The 22379-nt window shown below is 39.8% G+C and overlaps 1 protein-coding gene across 3 annotated transcripts in view; it reads left to right on the top strand.

Annotated features, from left to right (window-relative positions):
* Nucleotides 1-22379, top strand: part of zgc:172282 (leucine-rich repeat and fibronectin type III domain-containing protein 1-like protein) — a 170793-nt gene that overhangs the window by 142224 nt on the left and 6190 nt on the right. The window contains exons 9-11 of one of the 3 annotated variants that reach the window (XM_032509784.1): nucleotides 4872-5518; nucleotides 10481-10578; nucleotides 14404-15536. In XM_032509784.1, coding sequence (XP_032365675.1) covers nucleotides 4872-5518; nucleotides 10481-10530 — 697 coding nt within the window. In that variant the 3' untranslated portion in view covers nucleotides 10531-10578; nucleotides 14404-15536. Of the gene's footprint in view, nucleotides 1-4871; nucleotides 5519-10477; nucleotides 10579-14403; nucleotides 15537-22379 lie in introns of all 3 variants that reach the window. The other 2 variants (XM_032509780.1, XM_032509785.1) reach the window with 2 other exon arrangements.

Below are 22379 nucleotides of genomic sequence, written 5' to 3'. Positions count from 1 at the left end.
TGTGTGTGTGTGTGTTTGCGTGTGTGCGTGTGTGCGTGCGTGTGTGCGTGTGTGCGTGTGTGTGAGAGAGAGGGTGTGTGTCCGTGGTTGAACCCATTAACTGAATAAATCATCCACTTTGATTGTGGTGTCAGTTGGGCTTGCGGAACCATTTCTGCTTCACCCAGCAGTCCTTGTCTTTGAAAGTAAAACAAAAAAAAATACTTGTTCAACACCCAAAACTGCCAGCCACAGTTAATTATTGATTGGTTGGAAATGTTGCATCAATCCTCACTCATCTGTATAACTGTGGACGTACAAAACACAAACAGATGCTGGACAGTGAGCAAATGAAGTGCCATATGCACATTTTATTAAATCTAATATAAGTTGCTGTGATCCTTTTTTGTACATCTTGCAACAATGTAAGGGGGTGAATAAGAATACCATCCCTCGAGTGGAAGGCCCAGGTTTACTTTCCTTTATTAGCAAACACTCCTTCATTCCTCTAAGGTTGGTCTGTAACTAACCCTTTTTGAATATATGCTGGGTGAAAATTAGAAAAAAAAAAACATCTGTTAAAAAAATAGGAAAAATGCATGTAGTTCTCATTAAATTGTTCAATACTGTTCAGAACATGTAATCCCTTAACGTTTAACAAGGCAGATGGTGGTGGTATACCATCCCACCCACCAACTCACTTCTCAATACATGTGCAGGTGCCTTTTAGCAAAGCCTCGGGGTAATAGAAGTTTCCTGGTTGGATTCCTAATAAGAACAGAGCACTTACAGGGCTGGGGGACACACCAAGGTATTTTCCACCAGAATTGTGTCTCTTGACTCGACCGGGTAAACCCCGCCCACACTGCTGGCGATTTTATTTCGCCCTGCAGCTCGGTCTGGAAACCCACATGTTTAATTCTCCTGCTTCAGTTCACAATTTTGCGGGACCCAATCACAAACTGTCTTGTCTACCTGGCGCGCTGTCAACTCTCTTGTAGAGAAAATACAGAGCAGACTCTCCAGACCACTGCTCAATCCCAAATGTATTGAGCTTGGCTTGGTCCGGTGATAGCCAGACTACCTCTTAACAATAAGATAAATTTAAGATAAATGTAAATAAAAGATGTATAACACATTTTTATTTGGAGGCGACGCTGATTGTTGATAAAGATTATCTGGGTAGTGCGAAGGGGTTCACTGATTCAGTCTCACCCACTACTCTGGTTGGATTAGATTGATCCGTGCTGCTTCAGAGATAACATATTTGATATTTATGACATGGCATCTGATCAAGTCCAGTCTTGTGTGGGGTTTACAGGTTTATGCCAAGAGTAGAGACTCCGAGCCAATGTGAGCAAGGTGAAGAAGTGAGGTGCATACCGATGAATTCACTACATATGTTAATGATTAACTGTTTAACCAAGAACAGTTTTAATGAGTTCTTCCTTGGCCCATGCCACATCCTTCCACCAAGTTTCATAGTAATTGAGCCAGTAGTTTTTCCATAACCCTGCTGCTGACAACACCCAAACAAAACCAACCAAAAACATAACTTTCTTGGTGGAGGTAATCATGCATCCTTAGACATGACAAGGGATTATTCCACAACAGTTCCCTTGAATGAAGTCACCCACTTAGTTCCCTTTGCGTATTTTTCTGTGCCAACAGAAGGATGTAACGGTCATATTTTCTCAAATGTAGCCAAGGCATTATGAAATACAATAAAATAAATAAACAGGACCAAGAGCTCTTTAAAACAAAGCCAATATACAGCAAATCCCAACAGTGGAAACTGTCAAAGACTGGCTAAGAATATAGCTAATTATTCTGGCGCTTGTTCATTAGGAGAAATAAAAAAAAACTACACAACCCCATCTGGCAGATTCACACTTTTTTTAGGGGTTGGCAATGAGATCTCATCATTTGTGATTATTTCATACACTCTAAGAAATAAATCCTTAAAATAACAGAAAAAGTACTGGCAGCTCATTACCCTGCACTTTCTACCGGAATTAAAAAAACTGCATTTTTCAGTTAAATAACTGTGTCAATGGTAAAAGAAAACATAACACCGTCTGTTATATTGTAAATAACAGAAATATACCAGTGAATCACGTACAAGGGACAATTTCTGTTAAAATGTAGTAATTCAACTGTTAGTTTACAGATATTTCTTAGAGTGTATTAAAAGAATTGCACCAAAGCATGAAAGTTGTACCATTATATGCTGAGTACAACATTCAAATTTACTTAAAAAAAAAGAATAAAAGAATGATTTTCACCTCAAACACCTTCTTAATTACTAATAACTGTACAGATATTGTGAAAATATATCCACAGTAAGCATCGGAGGTTGTATAGTCATATGTCACATGAAAGTTGCTACCTCTGTCTCCATGACAATGTAATGAGAATTGGTCACGACTTTCACACATGTTTTGAGTCAGATGATTTAGTTCTAATGGACACCTTCACACACCTCACTTTGCATCGTGACAATCACAGCTCATGTTTTCAGAAACGGCAACAATTCAAGCAATAAGTTTCTTGTTAAAATGGAAAACTATGTCAGATGGCAGACATCGGATTAGAGGCCCGCGTGTGCTTTGTGGGTTTCACTGAAGGACAGATTTCCCTGAAGTTTCCACCCTGATAAACTATGATTTAGTTTGACTCACTGCAAAGATGAGAGAAGAGCCAAACAGCCACGGTACCATTTTGCTCAAACACAGTTAGGAGACCTCCCAGTCTGTGGTATTTTGAAGTTTAATAAGGTGAACAGAGGCACTGTTTTCTATGACTCTATTTGTTTGTTTTTTCCTTTCAAAACCCTTTTTGAAATTGCTAGGGAAACGTTAGTCCAGTTATTATCTCAAATCGTGCTGCTGCCCTTTGGCAAGACATCAGGGCATTTAAAGTGTGTTGGTTCGATTCCTACTAAGAACCCAGTCCTGGGGATCCTTTCACACTAGACTTCACAGCCGCACAAGGTCACACACGGAAACCTACAGAGCTATCTGCCAAGATATACTCCCTGCTGATGGTTCAATGCCATCGATGAGCTTGGCACTGAGACTGGGCTAGCCAATACCCTGCTGCCCACTGGCTTCCATAAACACACACGCACACACACACACACACACACACACACACGCCTCCCAGCAGTTCTATTTGACTCTGACTAGATTGCATAGCCTGTCTGTCTCTGTGCAGAGTTGGAATTGAGGAGAGATAGGCACAGGCCAAAAGACTTACAGTACATAGGGGAAATGTGAATGAGGCAGAAGGGAAATATGATTTAGATAAAATGTAGAAATGACATAGGGGTGTTTGACAATTCCACTGGTTACATTGAAGACCCCTAGAGAAAGCAAAATTACATTAGAGAGAAAAGAGAGAAAAGAGAAAAACTAAGATTAGCATAGAAAAAGCATTGCTCTTGTTTACCTGGGTGGTGGATTTCCCCCAGGAAAGCATACTGCCAAGGAAAAACTAAAGTTATGGTATTTACCTCTGGAAAGACCGAGATAGAAGTTGACAATGGTAAGAATCAGGAATGTGTTTAATCAGGGAACGATGATTTCTGGAGCTGTAGGGGATGGATCTGTGTGAGTGTTTGTCAGATCACAGGCTTATGAATTCTTACTCTGTGGGGAAATAAGAACGATGAGGTGGCTGTTGTGCCACAGGCGGCACCGCATGGAAGTATATGATGATGGTGCATGTGTCACCGCAGCAGCTTTCATATAATAGCACACAACAGAATACAGGGAAGCAATACAAGCAGATGTAATCATTAGTCATTCTGGGAAGGGACTTTTTTGTTATGTGATCACATGGTGCTTGTTTGATTGGTACAGTGTGGCGGTGAATGGACAGAGATAGTTGGACGGAGCAGGGTTGTGTTGGCAGGTATTTTGGCTTTTTGGTGCCAGTTGTTCTAGGAGAGCAGCTCCACAGTGCAATGTCATTGAGAGCGTTGTTCCAAGTTACTGTGACAGAGAAGCAGTATGGCCATTATGTTGCCAGCCAAATTATTTAACTGTCACACAATTACAGCTTTAAAAGAGTAACTTTACATCCCTTGGAAAGCCTGTCTTTGCTGACCTCCAGTGGTTTAACTTCTGACCTTGCTGCTGTGTGAGTACAGCTGGACTCCAGAGTCCCTGTGACATCAGTGTTGGGTGTGGCCAGAGGTGAAACAGGACTAAACCCTTCAAACCAAGAGGGCAGTAACACACTGCTTTTCAGTCTGGTGCAAAGTTACTCTTAAAAATGTTAGATTCTTTTTTTTTTTTAATTTAGTTATTTGGTTGAACCATATTTTTATGTACATATATGTATCTTATCCTCTTTAATTGAAACGTGTCTGCCCAGATACATTTATATCAGTGTTCATGCGTTCTTGTATACATATCTCACTTTAGGTAACTTGTGTTACAATCCTTTGTCCTTTTCTATGGCTGATTAAAAACTAATATATTGTACATCTTTGCTGATAATGTTTTATTTTATGGAATGGTAATTTCCTTCTAATTTCCTAAAATGTTTTCTGTAAAGAACTGTAAATTGGGATACATTTTATACAAAACAGGAATTTACTAAAAGGAAATCTATTAAAACCAAGAACATTTGTACAATAGTTTTATTTTTTTTGCTTGCCTATCAATAAATGTCACATTTTTGCATAATCAGCTAATCCAGTGGACACTGACTAGAGTACAAGAGGTAATGGTAGCAATTAATGTGAATTACCTAGTATTAATCAAGTGCATCAATTAAATGTCTTTAATACAAAATTATATTTCCCGAAATCTTATTGAAGACCATTAGAACAGTTAAACAACTGCCTGGCACTAATACTGTTTATTATGTCTTTGCTTTGGCAGGATGATTCCGTCCAGCAGCAATGACTTCCTGGTTCGGGACCTCGCGGCTGGACGCAACTACGACCTTTGTGTTCTGGCCGTGTTTGATGATGTCATCACATCACTGACTGCAACACGTCCTTTGGGCTGTCTGTCATTCACCACAGACACGGAGTTCAGCCAGTGCCAAGCATTGCACAGCCACTTCCTGGGTGGCACTATGATCATCATCATTGGAGGGATTATTGTTGCTTCCGTGCTGGTTTTTATTATCATCTTAATGATACGATACAAGGTTTACAGCCACCAAGGGGCAGGCAATGGAAAAGCAGCCATTGCAGCGACTGCACCAAGACCGCAGAGCAACGGACAAGGAGGAGGACAGGTCCAAGTCCTCCCTCGCTCTGCCTCAAAAATGCCTGACAGTCAGGACGACCAAGCACTAGCGCCGTCCAGGGCCATGTCGCCTAGCAACACCCTGAAAGACACTGTGGCATTGGTCGAGGAGGCGAGCAGTGGACGGAGCACAATGACAAGGACTGACTCCTTGGCCAATGAGGAGTTGCTCTCGCCCACCAAGGCCCGCTTCTCCTCCAGGGTGGCTATAGAGATGAAAAGCAGGCCGCCATCTGTCGCCAAAGAGCCCACCTCCCCCAAGGAACTGGCAGGTAGTAAAGAGAAAGATAGGGAAATAGACTTAGAGGAGGCATGCAACAGAGCAAAGATGAATCATTTCAGAGAGGTGGAACGAAGTTGATGGAGAATGAGAAATAGAGAAGTGCAATCAAGAGTGTAAAATTGAGTAAGATAATAATGAAGAGTGGAACAGTGAGAAATTGAATGAGTGTGAATGAAAGAATGAATATCAGAGATGCCCTCCTTATCCACTGGGAAGATAGTAAGAGAGACCGAGGGGGAAACACGAGTTCTGTTGGTAGAGCTGAAGTAGCATCTGAAGTCCAAAGTTAACTCCCTTCTCTGCGGTTGTTGACAAATCAGATCAAAATGACTCTCACTCTGTACATTACTTTTTTTTTTGTATTATTGGTTTGGGACAAGAAATCTTGTACTAACCTCCCTATAGCATAGGAAAATTAACCTATTAGCCTATCAAATCCTCCAAAATGATTTTTTTTCTGCTCTTGCCAATTACCATGCTTCAATTACGAGCAATGGTATATACACTATAGGAAGGTAATTCAGAGTCTTCAAAGCCATTTGTTTAGGAAACCTCTGAGTTTGCTAAAGTGAGTTGTACCCAAGAGGCAACTTCAAGGGCTGAAAATAGAAGCCAATGTGGTAGTGCCTTATACCTGCCTTTTTTTTTTTAGCAGGGGCCAAATCCACTAGCTCCAAAAAGAAGTCTGATTACATAGATGTCTGTGGGGAATTACTCTAATTCTCACTTTTTATTACCGCAATAAACATTTTCATAACAAGGATGTGGTCTTAATCGCTAGTTTCAAGTCTTCTTCAACACAGCATGATGTTCAATTTGTAAATTACAGTCCCATTTATTTTAAAACAGAGATAAGAGCAGGCGATGCTTTAGGGCGTGGCTACACGTTGACCTATCAGTCATGACAGAGGCTTAGTAATGCGTATCCATGACACTCCTTAAAATAGCTGTGAACTTGTTTTTGGGTGTTGTCCATGTTTTTGTCTTGGAATTTTTCGAATATTTAGCTGCCTAAAATGTGTTGTTCAGCATTCTGTACCACCTTGCCAACCAAGGCTAGCTAGCTAACTGGTAACTTAAGGGAAAGTGTACCAATTTTCAACCAGCTCTCCAGTGCCCTGAGGTCCCTGCTTACCTTCCAGCAAAACTCCACTGGATAACTCGCGTCAATTTGTTGTAAATAGATAAATTTACCTCTTTACCGTTTATTTTTGCGCAGCACCAAGTAAACCATACACAACACTGCCTTAGCCGTGTCCTCCTCCCCCGCTCCGCCCTCTTCTTCCTACAAATATCAAGATGGCAACGGCCAAAACGCAAACTGGCTTTGAAACAGCAGTCCACAACCCAATAATTGGTGACATCACCAAGATGCCAAGTCCATTATTTTTACAGTTTATGGTTGTACCTAATAACTTTGTTGCAAGAAATTGTACTTTTTGGTCTCTTTTCATGTGCAAAGTTAGCAAATCTTAGTGGGTTAGAGTCAGAAAAGGGAGGGATTTGGTAATGGTGGTGGCTATCACCCATTGCACCCCAGCTAACATTATTTTGGTTGCATGTACAGTATGTCCTCCATTTGTGCCAAACAAACTATTAGACTGTAAGCTCCCTGAGAATACTTGTTTGCCATTAGGAATGACACAACCAGAGTGCTTAGGAGTAAAAAAGGAAATTTACTTCAGTACAAAAGAAAGGCTACTGACGGTTGGCTGAAGTTCAAATATAGATTGTAAGAATCTATAATCTAATATCTAATCTAAAAAGAAAACCCAAATTTCCCCTTTATAAAAACGTCATCATGAGGAAGATAAGCATTAGCATTCTTTTGGAAACTGAATCAGTTTTTTGACTTATCACATCTATGAGCCTGCCTTGGGTAAACAAAATATTGTTACATGTAAAAGACACTGTAAAGTCTCTGGAGGGGCTTATAAAAGAAACATACATTAGCTTAAAAGCTGTGATAAGTGTCTATTCTGTCAAAGATTTCATTTTTTTCCCCATTTGTCTTTCTCTATAAAAGAAAAACATCCAAAAAAAACAGAACTGAAAATCAAAAGTTAAATTTGACACCAATGTAAGCCGTTTAGGCTCTCTCATCATGAAGTTAAACTAGCGCTACAGTATATGCATGTTCAGACAGCTGAATACACTCAAAGTTCAGATTTTGACCCAGAGGCTGTTCTTTATATAAATTCAAGCAACTTGCATTAGATTCAGCAGGAGCGTAATCAAATCCCTCCAGGCTTAACAAAACAGAATCCGGCAGATACATATCATTTAGAAGGACTATAGTATTCATAATGCACAAGGCAACTGATGCATTCACAGCTATTATTAATGTATAAGAAGCTGCAAGAAGAGAGGGCTGTGGTAGTGGAGGAAGTAATCAGAATGACGAGTAAAAGCAGTGTGTTGGTGTAAGATGCATACCATAATGGCAGTAAACGATACACGCAGTCAGCAAGTACAATCAAGTTCATTCTTACAGCGTACTTACAAAGTTAGTCACAATGATCGGAAAGTCTAAAATGTGGAGGAAAAAAGCCAAACGAATATCAATAAAATGTTTTCTTGATTCGTTATAAAAGGAAGTCCAAATAATAAAATATTGAATGGATGGCTTTGGACAGCATAGCCAAGATTGGTGATAAAACCTCTGTGACACCTAGAAATAGAAAACCCAAGACGGAGCTGGTACCAAAAACTACTTTCTGAAGATGTGAGTGTAAATGACTAAAGTTGAGTGGAGTCCCAACCCAATTGGCTGCACTGAAGTTGGTTAATCTCCAACTTCAGTGGTTGTTGAGTTTTCAGTTTATTTACTGTCTCTCTTGCCTGCCCTTGGATCAACCTCTTGTGCCAGCTTGAAAAAAGAAAGCTGAAAGTTGGTAAGAAAATAAAAGAAATGCATTAGGGGAATGCATTAGATCATTTTTATTTCCCTAGTTCTCTTGATTCCAACCTTTGAAGTGACTTCCACATGCTTAAGATTGCTCAATACTGCTATAATAATAATAATAATAATAATAATAATAATAATCCAGAAGAGCGTGCAACTTTTCTTTTCAGGTAGATTTCCCCTGTACAAAGCCCACTCCTGTGCATTTCCCCTTTAACACTAATCCACTCAGGACATGGGGGTAAAATTAGAACGAACAAGAGACACCATTTCACGAGTGGCTTAAACTGTTTAGTCAAAAAACTTCTAATACTTCTTCTTTTAATAGGCCTATGTGTTGGTCAGTTTTTCTACTTGACAATCCCATTTTTTAGCAATAAATTGAAGTTTGATGAACAAACAGATAAATGTATTGCAATATACCGCAGGATACTGCAACATGTTCAAAATTATAATAATGTCGTATCATGATAGAAGTATCGTGATGACATCTTATCGTGGGGCCTCTGTTGATTTCCAGACCTACTTAAGACATAGTAAAACAACTTTTCCTCACCTCTGAAGCTTTAAGAGGGCAAGTTGTTTTAAGAGGTTGATCTCCAAATTGAAGTTTCAAGCAGAGCAGTAGAGTAGTGCTCATTAGGGCGATAACATGCTAGAACTGTGCAAACTGGGATCAAGAGTTTGCTTGAATCTTACTTGTTGCACTGAAGTGCGACCATATGCACAAACTCAAACATTTCCCCTATTGTCCTAATTAACAGCTTTAACCTCATCTCAACCTTCGCTGACTGAAGTGTGTCACTCACAGGAGCTTCCAAAAAGCATCCCGGACGGCAACGAGACAGACAAACAAAGCAATTACCACAGTTTTTATTTTGACACTTCACCCAGGAGGAAAAAGTTGCAGCTGCCCTTTGTGTTCTTAGTTTCCTCTCTTTGATTGCAGGATCGTTGGCACTTTGAGGGCAACCTTCAATGAGGGGTAATACTCATGTGTATGTACAGAGGCTGTTGGGGCTTCTCAGGATGTAGCTGTGTCTGTGATGTGTTTCACTGGTTGCTGCATTGCAGAGAAAGGCAACATTGATCTGATCAGAGAGAGAGAGAGCCGCAGTGAGTGCCGGAGGAACAAAACAACTGACAAATACACAGAGAGGCCTCATTAAAAGGCCCCCGGTTGTCAAATATGTAACCCCACATGAAAAATAAGTACATTGTGGGTGAAAGTTCTCCTTGTTTGTTAGCTTTTCATAGACTGTTTTGTCCACATTCATATGAACGAACTGGACACATATATTTCAAATAGGGATTTAAAAAAGGATTTGTAGTGGGGAAAAAAACAAGTCTCCTTGAAGTAGCACAAGACATTTGGAATTTCACCTCAGATAGGTTCATGTATGTTTAAGCATCTTAATACGAGAGGTATAGTGATAAGACAAAAACAATGTCCCCACAAGATAAGCTATTCATTTAAGAGGGTAAGGGCTCATTTTAGGCCTTCAATGTAAGTTAATACAAGCCCTCACAGTGGCAAAAATAAGTGTGTGTATGTGTGTGTGTCTCTAATCTCAACTACCAAATCCCCGCAGGTCTGTACATGCATTTGTGTGTACAAGGTTTTACAGCCTTGAGCCGGTGCAAATGCCCCCACAAGGCTAGGCCAGAAAGAAAATAGTCGAGGATAACACAAGGGTGTGTGTGCCTGTGTGTGTGCGTGTTCTCCCCATGGCCCATCCATGACACATGTATTTTAATCTATCATCACTCCTTTGAGTGTCATCCTGTATGCCTGGCCTCATTCTTCACTGCCGTCTCTCTCAGAATTCATCTCTCTCTCTATCTCTCTCTCTCTCTGACTGTCCTGACATTTTTGCTTCCTCTCTTTCCCCCATTTTCTGTGCTGTTTTCTTGCATCTGTGTCAGTGTTTTTCTCTAATTCTTACTGTTTCTCTCTCTCTCACTCTTTTTCCATGTCTGGCTCGGTTTCCTTTTCTCTTCGTCCATGTATTCTCTCTCTCTTTCTCTCTCTGACGCATCCAGCAGCAGACGACAGACGACCTCATAGTGTCGTATGGAGAGACTTTAAGATCTGAAGGTCTCTTGGCCTCATAAAGCGAGCGTGTCAACACTTCAAGCAAAGAGTAATGACTGTCCGCTAAAACCTTAGCACTCCCTGTATTTTCTCCTTATCGTCTTCAAATTGTGTCTTCCTTTCTCTTACCCTCTGTTTCTACGTCACACGGGCCTGTCTGTTTTGCAGACTCACTCCTGTGTAGCATGCTGCCATCTGGGGCCCGTTTCAGAAAGGAGGTTTGACAAACTCTAAGTCTAACCGTGAACTCTGAGTTGAATACCCTGAATAACCGGCTATAACCGCACTATGCAAGCTTGCCAGATCGGGTAGAGGATCTGTAGTTCCAATGAGACATTCCGCTTCCAACCTGTAGGGGCACCGAAGCGGGAAAAGTTCTTTAGTGTTGTAAGATCCCATAGCATGGAATATTCTCTTTGAGGTTTTTTTAACATTAATATGCGTTCCCCCCGCCTGCCTATGGTCCCCCATTGGCTAGAAATGATGATAGGTGTAAACCGAGCCCTAGGTATCCTGCTCTGCCTTTGAGAAAATCTCCCCTTTTTGTGCTTTGCTCGCCCAGAGAATTTTGCCCACCCATGACAGAAAGACATGACTTTCAAAAAAACAAAGTGGCAGTTGGTCAAAGCCACCCCCACAGCTCTAGTGGGCTGGCTCTAGTGGCTGTAATTCTGCACCAAGGCTGAAAGAAAGGAAAAGGGTGTAAGGGGCCCACTAAGACATCCGGAGCGCACCATGTCATGGGACCTTTAATGACTCATACTGGTTTCTGTCCAGGGAACACAACAAAAACGTTTAAAAAACATTTCAGAGTGAGTCACACTTTGCTAAACAGTGGCTTTACTAATATGCTCAGCATCCCTAATGCTGTAAAGAGAACGGCCATATGCAAAAAAAAAAGTAATGTGACACGAAGAATGTGCTGGGATGTAGTGCATGTCAACAATGGGTGACATTAGTGAGATGAGGACGGATAAGGTTATTTAGGCTACAGGACTGACTGGGGAAAAAAACATTACCACTTTAATAGGTAGGCTAGTACCTGGAATTGAAAATGCATCTATAGTCGGGCCTCAATATCATCTACCGAAGTATGTTTAACTCCCTGCAAAGTAAGACAGCTTCTTCATCAACGGGATTGTCGACGAAAGGACATGCCATGTTAGAGAAAATAACGTTTTATATTTTGTCTAACATGGTTAATAAATCAACAGTTATTTTTGTTTATTCATGCAGACGACAAAACTGCAGTTAAATGCGCCCAATACAGACTGACTGAATGCATGAGAAAAGGAAAGAGTGCTGTGTCAGAGCAAGGAGACAGAAGAAAAAAACCTGCTCCCGACCAGGTTAGGTTCACAGGCTCAGTTACCATAGTAACTGACTGAGGTTAAGTTACCTCTTTTTCTGAAACAGATGAGTTGCTCTCATCTCAGATTTAAACTCAGAGTTTTCACTAAACCTGCTTCCTGAAATGGGCCTCTGACCCTTTCCTTTTTCTTGTCAGGTCATCTCACACAAATAATAAAAAACTTATTTTCTGATTTTCCTATGGTGTTTTGTGTGCTGAGGTTTTGGGATGTCTATCCTTGAGATTCCTGCCTCCATCAAGCAACATGGAATTTAATCTGTGGTGCCAACACCACAGAAACATGATTTGAAATATTTGCTTTCTAGTTAGTAGATTAATCCATACATCAATCAACATCAATTTAGTCTGCAGCTATTTATATAATTGTTAATGATTTCAGTCATTTAAGCATAAATGGAAAATATTGCCTGATTCTAGCATCTCAAATGGGAATATTTGATACTTATGACACAAAAGTTACCATCTTTCAGTTGTAGACTGTTGTTCAAATGAATTAATCTGGCTGAAGAATATAATTGTGGCAGTGATGACAATGACCCTCCCAGTGAATGATTGTCTACTGAAGAAATAGTTCTTTTGAAAACTCCTGAGAGATTATCCAATTTATTGCTATGAGCATCACAAACAATTGTTTCTATTCACCTTTGCTTCATTGGGGAAGAGGCAGGCATCTGTAGGACAAGCATCTCAAAACTGGCATGCCAAAACAATCTGATTGCTATAGATACCACTAGAGAGAGTGACTTTTTTTGTCAAGTGGGTGAAATGATCCTTGATTCTTTTCCTTTCTTCTTTGTTTCATTTCACCTCGACACTTTGTGCTTTTATCTTTCCTGGTCACCCTTTTTCTATCTCTAGTTATTATCTATGGATCTTTGATTCTTCCTTTAATTTGCCCTAAGATTCTTTTATATGCCTCTTATTACTATTCTTGCCTTGTTTTCTTTTAATTATATATCTCCCTTTGTTTTTCTTCCCACCTAACCTGACACTGGTCCTCCCCCTCTTATCTTGATTATCTTAATTGTATTCATTTACAATAAATATTCTCTCTTCTTCCCTCTCGGTCTACCTTCTGCTGGCACATCCCTTTTCCTCTAAAGCTGTTTGCACATACTGTTTCTTTTTAATCCCGTATTACGTCTCCTTCCCCTGTCTGTTTTCAATTGATAACACCTTTGCCTTTGTAATTATTTTCTATTCTTTATGTCTTTCTATTTCCTCACCACTTGAACTGCGTACCGCCTCCTCTCTCCTCTCTGTATCGCCCCATCTCCTCCGTCTATCCGTGTGGTGAAACGGGTGATGGAGGAGAAGAGGGGAGAGGACTGGAGGATGATGGAGGAGAAGACAGTGGTGATGTGCTGCGGTTGTGATGGATGAATACAGACTAAGGCATTAAGACGACTTTGCTTCATTTTTCTAAACTGCCACAATAAGCACTGGCTGTACATAAATGCAATGAGGAAACATTCCTCCTGACAAATACAGTTAAGAAATGCTCTCTTGACAAAATACACATTAGAATAACAGCTCCGGCAATATACTGCCACAGTAAGTACAGCTTCATCAATCTCAAAGCTATCGCACTACTTAGCTTTCACTTGTCAGCGGACCTCATTTTTTTGCAAGCATTTGTTGTATCTCCTGACTATACAGCAGTTACACTTTCACACAGCTCACACAAAATAAAACTTTATAAAAAGGTGTTTAAATAGAGTTTTTTTTTGGGATGTATGAAAGCATTTTCGCCATGTAAGAAGTCAATATATATTATGTCAGACACAGCTTTTAAACCTAACAAAAACTTGATAAAAGAAGATACTGTTTTTAGCTCTAAATTGTTAGCTGTGTCATTTTCATATGATTGGCCCCGTGACAAGTTTGATGTTACCACAAAATAAGGGGAAAAAAAACATGACAAATTTACTTATCTACTTTACTTCCTACACTTTCATATTGTTTCATTTTCTTTTGTCTTCCCTAAGGAGGTAATATACTCACAAAGAATACAAAAGTTTTCCCTGTGAATATTAGCTTTTCTTAAACTTTTGAGTCATGGCAGAAGTTCTGAAAACAAATCAAACCGTGCCCTGAGAGAATGTTATAAATCAGGCTTGTGGGTAGGATTAAGTGTAGTTCAACTCAGGACACTGAACAACAGAAGTGAAAGCCACTTCAAATTAAATTGTGCTTTACCAACACATGAAGTCAGTTGTATTCTTAATCGTCAGCGCTATTAGCATTTTAACTGGTGTAGTCCAGATCTCACAGGTGCTAAATTGTGTCTTTTAGACCTCTGCTGTTTTAAATATTTTGTTCCAAGAACCTTGGTGTCCTATCCCTTTGTCAATCCCTGTCCCTTCATCCCGGTTTTAATCATCCTTTTAGCCCCCTTGTTATTCCCCTTTAGAACAATACAGTCCTTTCAATAATGTTATTTTCCTTCTAGCCTCATACAGTACTTTTAAGCCTTTGTGTTCTTGCTCTCCTGTTTTCCAGACCCCTGATGATGTTGTTCTGAGTGGCAGATGTGGAGAACGTCACCACCAGGGAGAAGCTGGTGAAAACTGAAGAAAAAAGGCCCTATAGCTCCTCTCCTGTATCTCCTGTTTACTATACCCATTACTTTGTTTCCATGAGTATCATGAGATAATAGACCTATACTGTCTGGTTTACTTTTGACCGCTAATTTTGGTTCTCATGTCTGGACTGGACGACCACGTCAAGGGCCGCTGTTTGCTTAGCCGTTGACTGGCCAGTTGCTGCAGGATCAGTATGTTCATCTTAAACCTCATTTTTCATGGAAAGGCAAACAACGAATGCTGATTTTTCCACTTTGAAACATCTGTATCAGTGTGGAAGTGGATACAATGGGCATATATAAGTTAAAAAAGAAACTTAAAGAGACCTGGATGTGTCACAACATAAAAATTGACAGAAAATATGAATTACCTTGAACTCAACACTTGGAGCCGCATTAACATGCACCGACAGGTAGCGAGCGCGGGTAAAAACAGACAGAAAATGAATGGCTAAACAGTAAAAGTTGTATGCATAGATAATCACACTCAACCTGGACATACAATATGTTAGACTGCACAAACAGAGGGAACAAAATCACACAAGAATGTCTGGATGGGTCTGCTTTTGGATATGAACATATGCTAACATCTACAATATTGGCTCACTGTTTCTACAACTGAACCGATAGGAATCTGAAAATGACTGAATCTCACTGGCTCCATTCTATTAATCCATGTGGAATATTCCAATTATGTTAAACCGAACTGAACTAAGGTGATCCTGGTGCTGGATCTTAACCTTGACTGAACCCTGTTATCTCTCAATCAGAGATTGTTTCTGGAAAGCACATGCTATATGACAAAAACCTGAACGAAACTGGACCCAAACGTGGACCCAGTGGAGCCTGAACTGGAAATGTACATCAGTAAAGGATTCAGATCTGTGCAGACTAAACTGGACCAGATTAGACAGGCCTGTTATCCATTGGTCTAGTCTGTGTATTCTACTGCTTGGGTCAGATATCTACTGCTTTCCACTGGATGAGACTGGTGAGGACCTTGTGGACCCTTAACAGCCTGTCTACCATCTCCACAGGCCCACTTATACCGGTGAGTAATCTGCTGATTAGCCTTTTCACCTAACCACACAAGAAGCCAAATGTGGAGTTTTCCCACTTAAAGACCCAGTCTTCATTAGTGTGACATATGATTACTGAAGGGCATTCACCTTGGCCGTTTACCAATTGTGGGTCCTGTCTCATAGTTTAAGACACAGTTAAACTTTACAGTGTCTCCTCCTGCAGCAAATGCTCTGTAACCTAATGAACGTTTTAACGAGTGCTTTCAAACCTTAACTACCTGCTTCATTACTACTCCCTACTGACAATATCACAACAGGTGACAGGGAATGCACCCCCCCCCCCTCCTGTTTGTTTCTCACTTCTTTAGTGGCAGTTACTCCTCCTCTCATGCACGTCTTTTGTTTTTCTTCTACCTGCCGGAGGCAGTGATCGAAATGCTGGTGGAGAATATAATATGCTGGGAGGATATGGTTACAAGCTAACACCACAGCCCCAGGGATGGACTTATCCTTTACAAGGGAGGTCAGCAATATCTCTTTAGTCATGGACAGAGGAACTGAATTAAACTCATCCAGTATCCAGACTGGAGAGATTTACTCTGTCAAAATCAAGATACATCTTTATTAGAGGTAATCAATAGCAAATGTGTCATGTAGACAAATTTCACACAACTAGCTCCCCACTGAATGGAGAATTACCAGAGTTATAAACCTATTTAAACCTATTTAATCCCCAGAAAAAAAGTAGTATGAATTCCATTATACCTGAATGTGAGTGTAAACCAAAACAGCACACCACATGTTGAATAGTGTACCTTTACACATTTGAATCATTCCTTGCTATGTTATGTTCTTGGTGGACAATTGCTTTTTAAAATGCCCTCTCAAAATTCCATTGAAACATCGGTCCAATCACATGCTGAACAAAGATTAATTATTCTAAAATTGCAGTTTATCCATTCAGACATATTTACAAAAGTGTATTTACTAAGCTTTTCAGACTACACATTTAGTAATTACCCCTGCACATAATTACCATGCATTATTCTCACTGTGTATCTATATTACTATTTTAACAGCAGTTATCTCTATCTGATTAATTATTTGTGCACTCTTGTTAAATAACATGGTAGTTTTCATTGACTTCGTATGCCAATTATTATTTTAATTGGCAATTTAAAGTCAATTTTGGTTTGGCCTAAGATCCTAATGTATATTCAGCCTGACAACAATGTCACACCACCAAAATAAAGAGAATGTTGTTTGAATGAAAAAGTACTTGGGTGGAAATGGCTCCACATTTCATCTTTTCCCAAGCAAATATAACCTATACATATGCCAAATAACAAAGGGGAGTCCATAGCTTGTTTTCTTTTTTTGTTTGTTTGGTAATTTCCTATTGGCCATCAGTGGACTGTTGCAAACCATCCTATTATATTAATAGAACATATGTAAATTCAAAGGACAGGTAAAATAGTGAGATAACAGTGATTTATGCTGGATCTGTGTTTTGACTAGACAGAAAACCAAAGACATGTTTTATCCTGTAAGTGATGGTTAAAAGAGGTTGCAGGGACCACCAGTCATGACAGGTGACTTCAGTTTTAATTTGCATTTCAATAACAAAGAGAAACACTTTTTGTTGTGTGTGTCCGACAGCATGAACAGTATAATTGTAATTGCAGATGTCAGACACCAGAAGCTGTTTACACAAACATTTCCTCTCTTCGTGGTTGCTGAGGATGGTTGTTTAAGCCATCTTGATCATTTCTTACACACACACACACACACACACACACACACACACACACACCACCACACACACACACACACACACACACACACACACACACACACACACACACACACGGTAATTACCCTTGCATATAATTACCATGAATTATTCTCACTGTGTATCTATGTTACTATTTTAACAGCAGTTATATCTATCTGATTCATTGTTTGTGCACTAGTGTTAAATTACAAGGTAGATTTCATTGACTTTATATGCCAATTATTACTTTAATTGGCAATTTAAAGTCAATTTTGGTTTGGCCAAAGATCATATATTCAGCCTGACACAGCCATCTTGGTTGCGGATGTGACCTTTTTGGATGAGAGGGAGGAGTGAGGGAGGAGCCACAGACTGTTGGCCAGTATCTGACTGTGACGTTAGCTGAGAGTTGGCAACGCTGCTTACACTCTACATTACACACTTTACATTACATTATTAAAAAATGTCATTCTGTATTGCAGATGACTGAAAACTAGCAATTAAGATCATAAACTTATTATGAAAATGTTTACTGAGGTAATAAATCAAGTGAGAAGTGGGTCATTTTCTCACAGAAACCAACCTCCTTTTGCAACCGCACGTGTCGCCCCTGTTGGAATTCCGATAGAATGCAGGTTTAAGGCACAAACAAGATTTGCTGTCCATATAATATACAGTCTATGGTTATGACACTCACATTTTTGCTCCTCCCCTCCTGTTTGTAGTATCTGATGCGCAATCATAGACTAAAGTGCTCAAGTTAAGATGGCGTAGGGAGAGAAGCTGCATTGGGTGAGCAAAAAGGGGGATCAAACGCCGCTGTCTGAGAAAATTTTGGATTTAAGGAATCATACATATATTACAGAACAGAAACGCATCATCTGCAAGATTTGCTACACAGTGATGTCTGCACCACTTGGTAACACCACAGACTGTTTGACCACCTGAAACATAAGCACAAAATCATGTATGACCAACTATTGTTAATAACAAAGATTAAAAAGAGAAGACAATTACAGCAACATCGTCTGCAACACAGTCTGTTATTAAAAACACTTTATAGTGCAACTCATTATTTGTTGAGTTTGGAGAAGGACAAATATAATAGATTCCATTGCATACCTTTAGGCCAAAGACATGCACCCCATTAGCACAGTAACACCGGCTTGTGAAAGTTAGTGAATACTTTGGACATATACTGTGTGTGTGTATATATAAATATATATACACACAAACACACTCACACACTTACATGACAAATGCCATCCAGAAAGTTTAACTCTTTATTTTTTATTTTTTTATTATTATTAAAAAAGTCAATGAGTAATCATTTTAAATAGTGATTTCAATATTGGCCAAAATAATTGGGACTATTGTTTTCTTACATAATAATTGAACAGGCCTAACGTGCACGCGCACGCACACACACACACACACACACACACACACACACACACACACACGACCACATTTGACAAATACACAAACTAAAAGCATAGTATAAAACAGTTCCCATATCAAAATAAAACTAGCTCTTTATCATCTGTCGCCCATCTTTATCCTGAGATTCTCTGGTTGCAGTTTTTGATTTTTGAACATAAAATGTTTTGGATGAAAAAGATGCTGCATTTTTTTCTTTTTTGCCTGACTGACAAGCTTATCGACTTCTGGGTACATAAAGTGATGGAATGAAGAGATTTTAGCCCGTAGTAATTTATAGTATCTGACAAAAAACAGATGCATTGTGTTACACCAGAGGGATGGGATGTAGTGGCGGAACAGGTAGAAAGGACATTTGATTTTTGTGATCTCTATAGTTACAATCAATATGGTTGTCGTGCCAAGGAAAATGTATTCATTTAATAATAAACAACTTTTTGGAAGTTTCAATTGTTAAACCCACCTGGGACTGTAAAACCCCTTCCTTGGCATCATATTAGCTCTGTATGTAGTGTGCAAAAACAACGATTATTTGCACATCATTACCAAAGAAACAATGGCAGATTTTGTAATGGCTTCTTCACTCTATTCGCCCCATATTGGCCAGATTTTATTCATTTATGGCTTTGTTCCTCTCATGTTACAAATATGATAGAGGTTTAATTCTGACTTTGATTAGTTCTATGATGCCTCCTGTTTGAGTCATGAGTGTAACATAAGAAAATGGAACATATGTACTGCTATTTCCGGGAAAAAAAGGTTTGCTTTATTTCCTTTCTTTCTCTCAGTCATAAAAGTCAATAAAGCTTGCTCGATGCTCCGCAGACACCTTGATGATGATGATGATGACTGACTGATCCATGTTGTTCCCTCCTCTTTGACACTGTTCACTGGTCTTTCCCCCTACAGAACATTTCCCTCCTGCCCATATGTGCAGAAAATGTAGTTGTCACCGAGGCACATTAAAAGCACATTATCTTGACTGAAATATGTCCATCTTGTGTGATTACGAATATGGATATTCTTCTTCATTTTGGAGGGAAAACACTTGAAGAAGTAGTTTGACATTTTGGGAAATGTGCTTTTTCGTGATGAATGACACCACTTCCGTAGTTGTAAAATATACATCTATGGATATACATTCTACAACTAGCAGCTGTTTAGCTTAGCAAACCGTAACATTAGACTTGAAACAGGGGAAAACAGCTAGCTTTCACAGAAATGTAAAATCTGTAATGTGTGGTTCTACTACGGTATGTGCACAAACATTTCTTACCAGGGCACTTAGGAAATCACTGCCAAACTAACTGTTTCCCCATGTTTAATATGTATGCTAAGCTAAAATAACCAGCTGCTGACTGTAGTATTATTAAATTAACCGACAGGTTGCTTCACATTTAAGAGAGGCAGAAAGAGAAAAATTGTCTTTCATAAAATGTTAATGCATTGTTAATATGTTCACTGAATGTGTGTTATGTTGTTCTGCAACAGAACAGGGACATGTTGATTCTTTTAAACTCTCTTTAATCCACATAGAAGGATCTGGTAATCCCTTAACTGATGATGTGAAAGAGATATGTGTTACGTTGCGCATAGGTCTCATCACTTAAAATATTGCATGCAAACGGGAGCATGGAACTTTTTTCACTTGATGTGACAGGTTTCAATCTGTGGCCAGCTTTGCAGCAGCAACCATTTGGTTTATTCCATTTGAACGAAACTAGACTGATGGGGCCATGCTACGACATCAATTTTAAGCAGCATGTCACATCTGGTGCCTGATGTAGCGGTGATGCAGCTAGACGTGACTATGCATAGATTGCTGCATTTGTACACAACTGTCTGACATCTCTTTCACAGACACACACATTTAGAGATCTAAAAATGACCCTGGGTTGTCCGACATATCACTGCTGGATCCTGCAGTCATTACACATGACTTACCTGCTGTGTGAGCGAGAAGCATTCGGAAGAAGAAAAGGGGAGAGCACAAGTGGAGAGAGTGCGCCTTTTTACTGTAAGAGTGTGTGTGTGTTGTGTGTGTGTGTGTGTGTTGTCCTACAAGAGCACGACAAGGTGCCTGCAGTTAAGGGGAGAAGAGAAAGAGAGGAAAGGGAGGGGAGAAAAGATAAAAGTGAGAAGGAAGCGCAAAGGGAGGACAGGAAGCGGGGAGAAAACAGAATGAGAGAAAGATGGAGGAGGGATAGGTTCAGATGCACTGGGACCGAGGAAAAGGGAAAAGCGTGACAATATGGTAAAGGAGGAGCAGGGCTCTGTGAGATAATTCACAATTTGCATTCACACGCTCTGTGTGCTCAGTGTAAGTTGACATGATCTTCTGGTATGTACAGATGCTCCAGCCGTGATCTTATCATGCAAGTATGGAATCTTAAATTGTACTGTTAGGGGGAAGAGTGAAATAGGGGAGAGAAGCTGAGCAAGATAAGCAGCTTTCTGAATAAGAAAAGGCAAAGGAGAATGGGAAAAGACAAGGATTAAAAAAGGAGACGAAGGAAGATAGGAGATGCGAAGACGACGGCAAGAGTTGAGGAGAAAGAGGAGGAGAAGAAAAGGAACAGAGGGGAGAACAGTGAGTGGGATGTGTGGAGGATTACTCAAGTGTGTATTGAGCTCTAGCTGTACTGTGCAGTGAGGTGTCTTTGGTCCCTTAGAAAGAAAACATCATAGTATGAATAATAGATGACACACGCATACTGTACACACAATGCATTTATTTTTGTGAGTGTTTATTGTGTGACTCCTTTACCCCTTCTAAATGGTTATGAAAGAAGATCTTGACAGCAGGGCCGATGATGTGCTCAGCTGAACAAATTCGTCAACACATAGGCCTGCTCAGCGAGTCAGAAGTTATTTCCGTGAAAAAGATTCCGTGCCCTCCCATTGATATGTGTAGGCTATGTTTTTGAGGAAAATAAATGAACTTATTGAACATGTTGATACTTTGGCACGTATCAGTGTGTCCCAGAGTTATTCAGTGGATGGATTCATGTGTCAAGCACTCTAAAAAGATGACATTTCTGCCTGTCACCCATCCGGGAAAAAACATCTGGTTAGTTGTGAATACTAAACTACCCTGAAGTGGCTTAAAAAAATGCTTTCTGGGCAGTGTTCAGCTCTAAAATGTGAGCACCACTGGGATTTGTTTGGCAAAAGCTCCTCAGTGTTCCAGCATCAGCTTGTGAAGGTCAGCTGCATATTCAGCTGTTCAAAATCACTGCTGTCCATTTGTGTATTCAGTGAAAGTCTACGGCCCGCTGATTTTCACAACTCCCTGCGTGGAATATTATTTCAGTGTACCAATGCTTTTACACTAATCACAGTGTATTTGCACCATGTCTTAACAATGGAAACCATGCTAAATTATGAAACAGTATTGAATCTATTAGATGTTCTTTTTCCATTAGACCACAACAGTCAGACACATGCATACTGCAGCACTGAAAGTGATTTAAACCTTTTGGCTCAGGAAAGCAGAATAATCGTTAGTTGGCACTGAGAGCCTGTGATGCCAATGAGGGAGCGGCGATTATATTTAAAGTCATTTTAAAAATTAAACACGATAGCAACCGAAACTGGCTGACATTTAGTGATACATAGACTTGTAAAAGTGTGTGTGTGTGTGTGTGTGTGTGTGTGT

The sequence above is a fragment of the Etheostoma spectabile genome, chromosome 3, assembly GCF_008692095.1.
Source record: "Etheostoma spectabile isolate EspeVRDwgs_2016 chromosome 3, UIUC_Espe_1.0, whole genome shotgun sequence".
NCBI classification, from domain to species: Eukaryota; Metazoa; Chordata; class Actinopteri; order Perciformes; family Percidae; genus Etheostoma; species Etheostoma spectabile.
The sequence above is the reverse complement of the archived record's forward strand: the minus strand, read 5'-3'. Positions and strand labels throughout refer to the sequence as shown.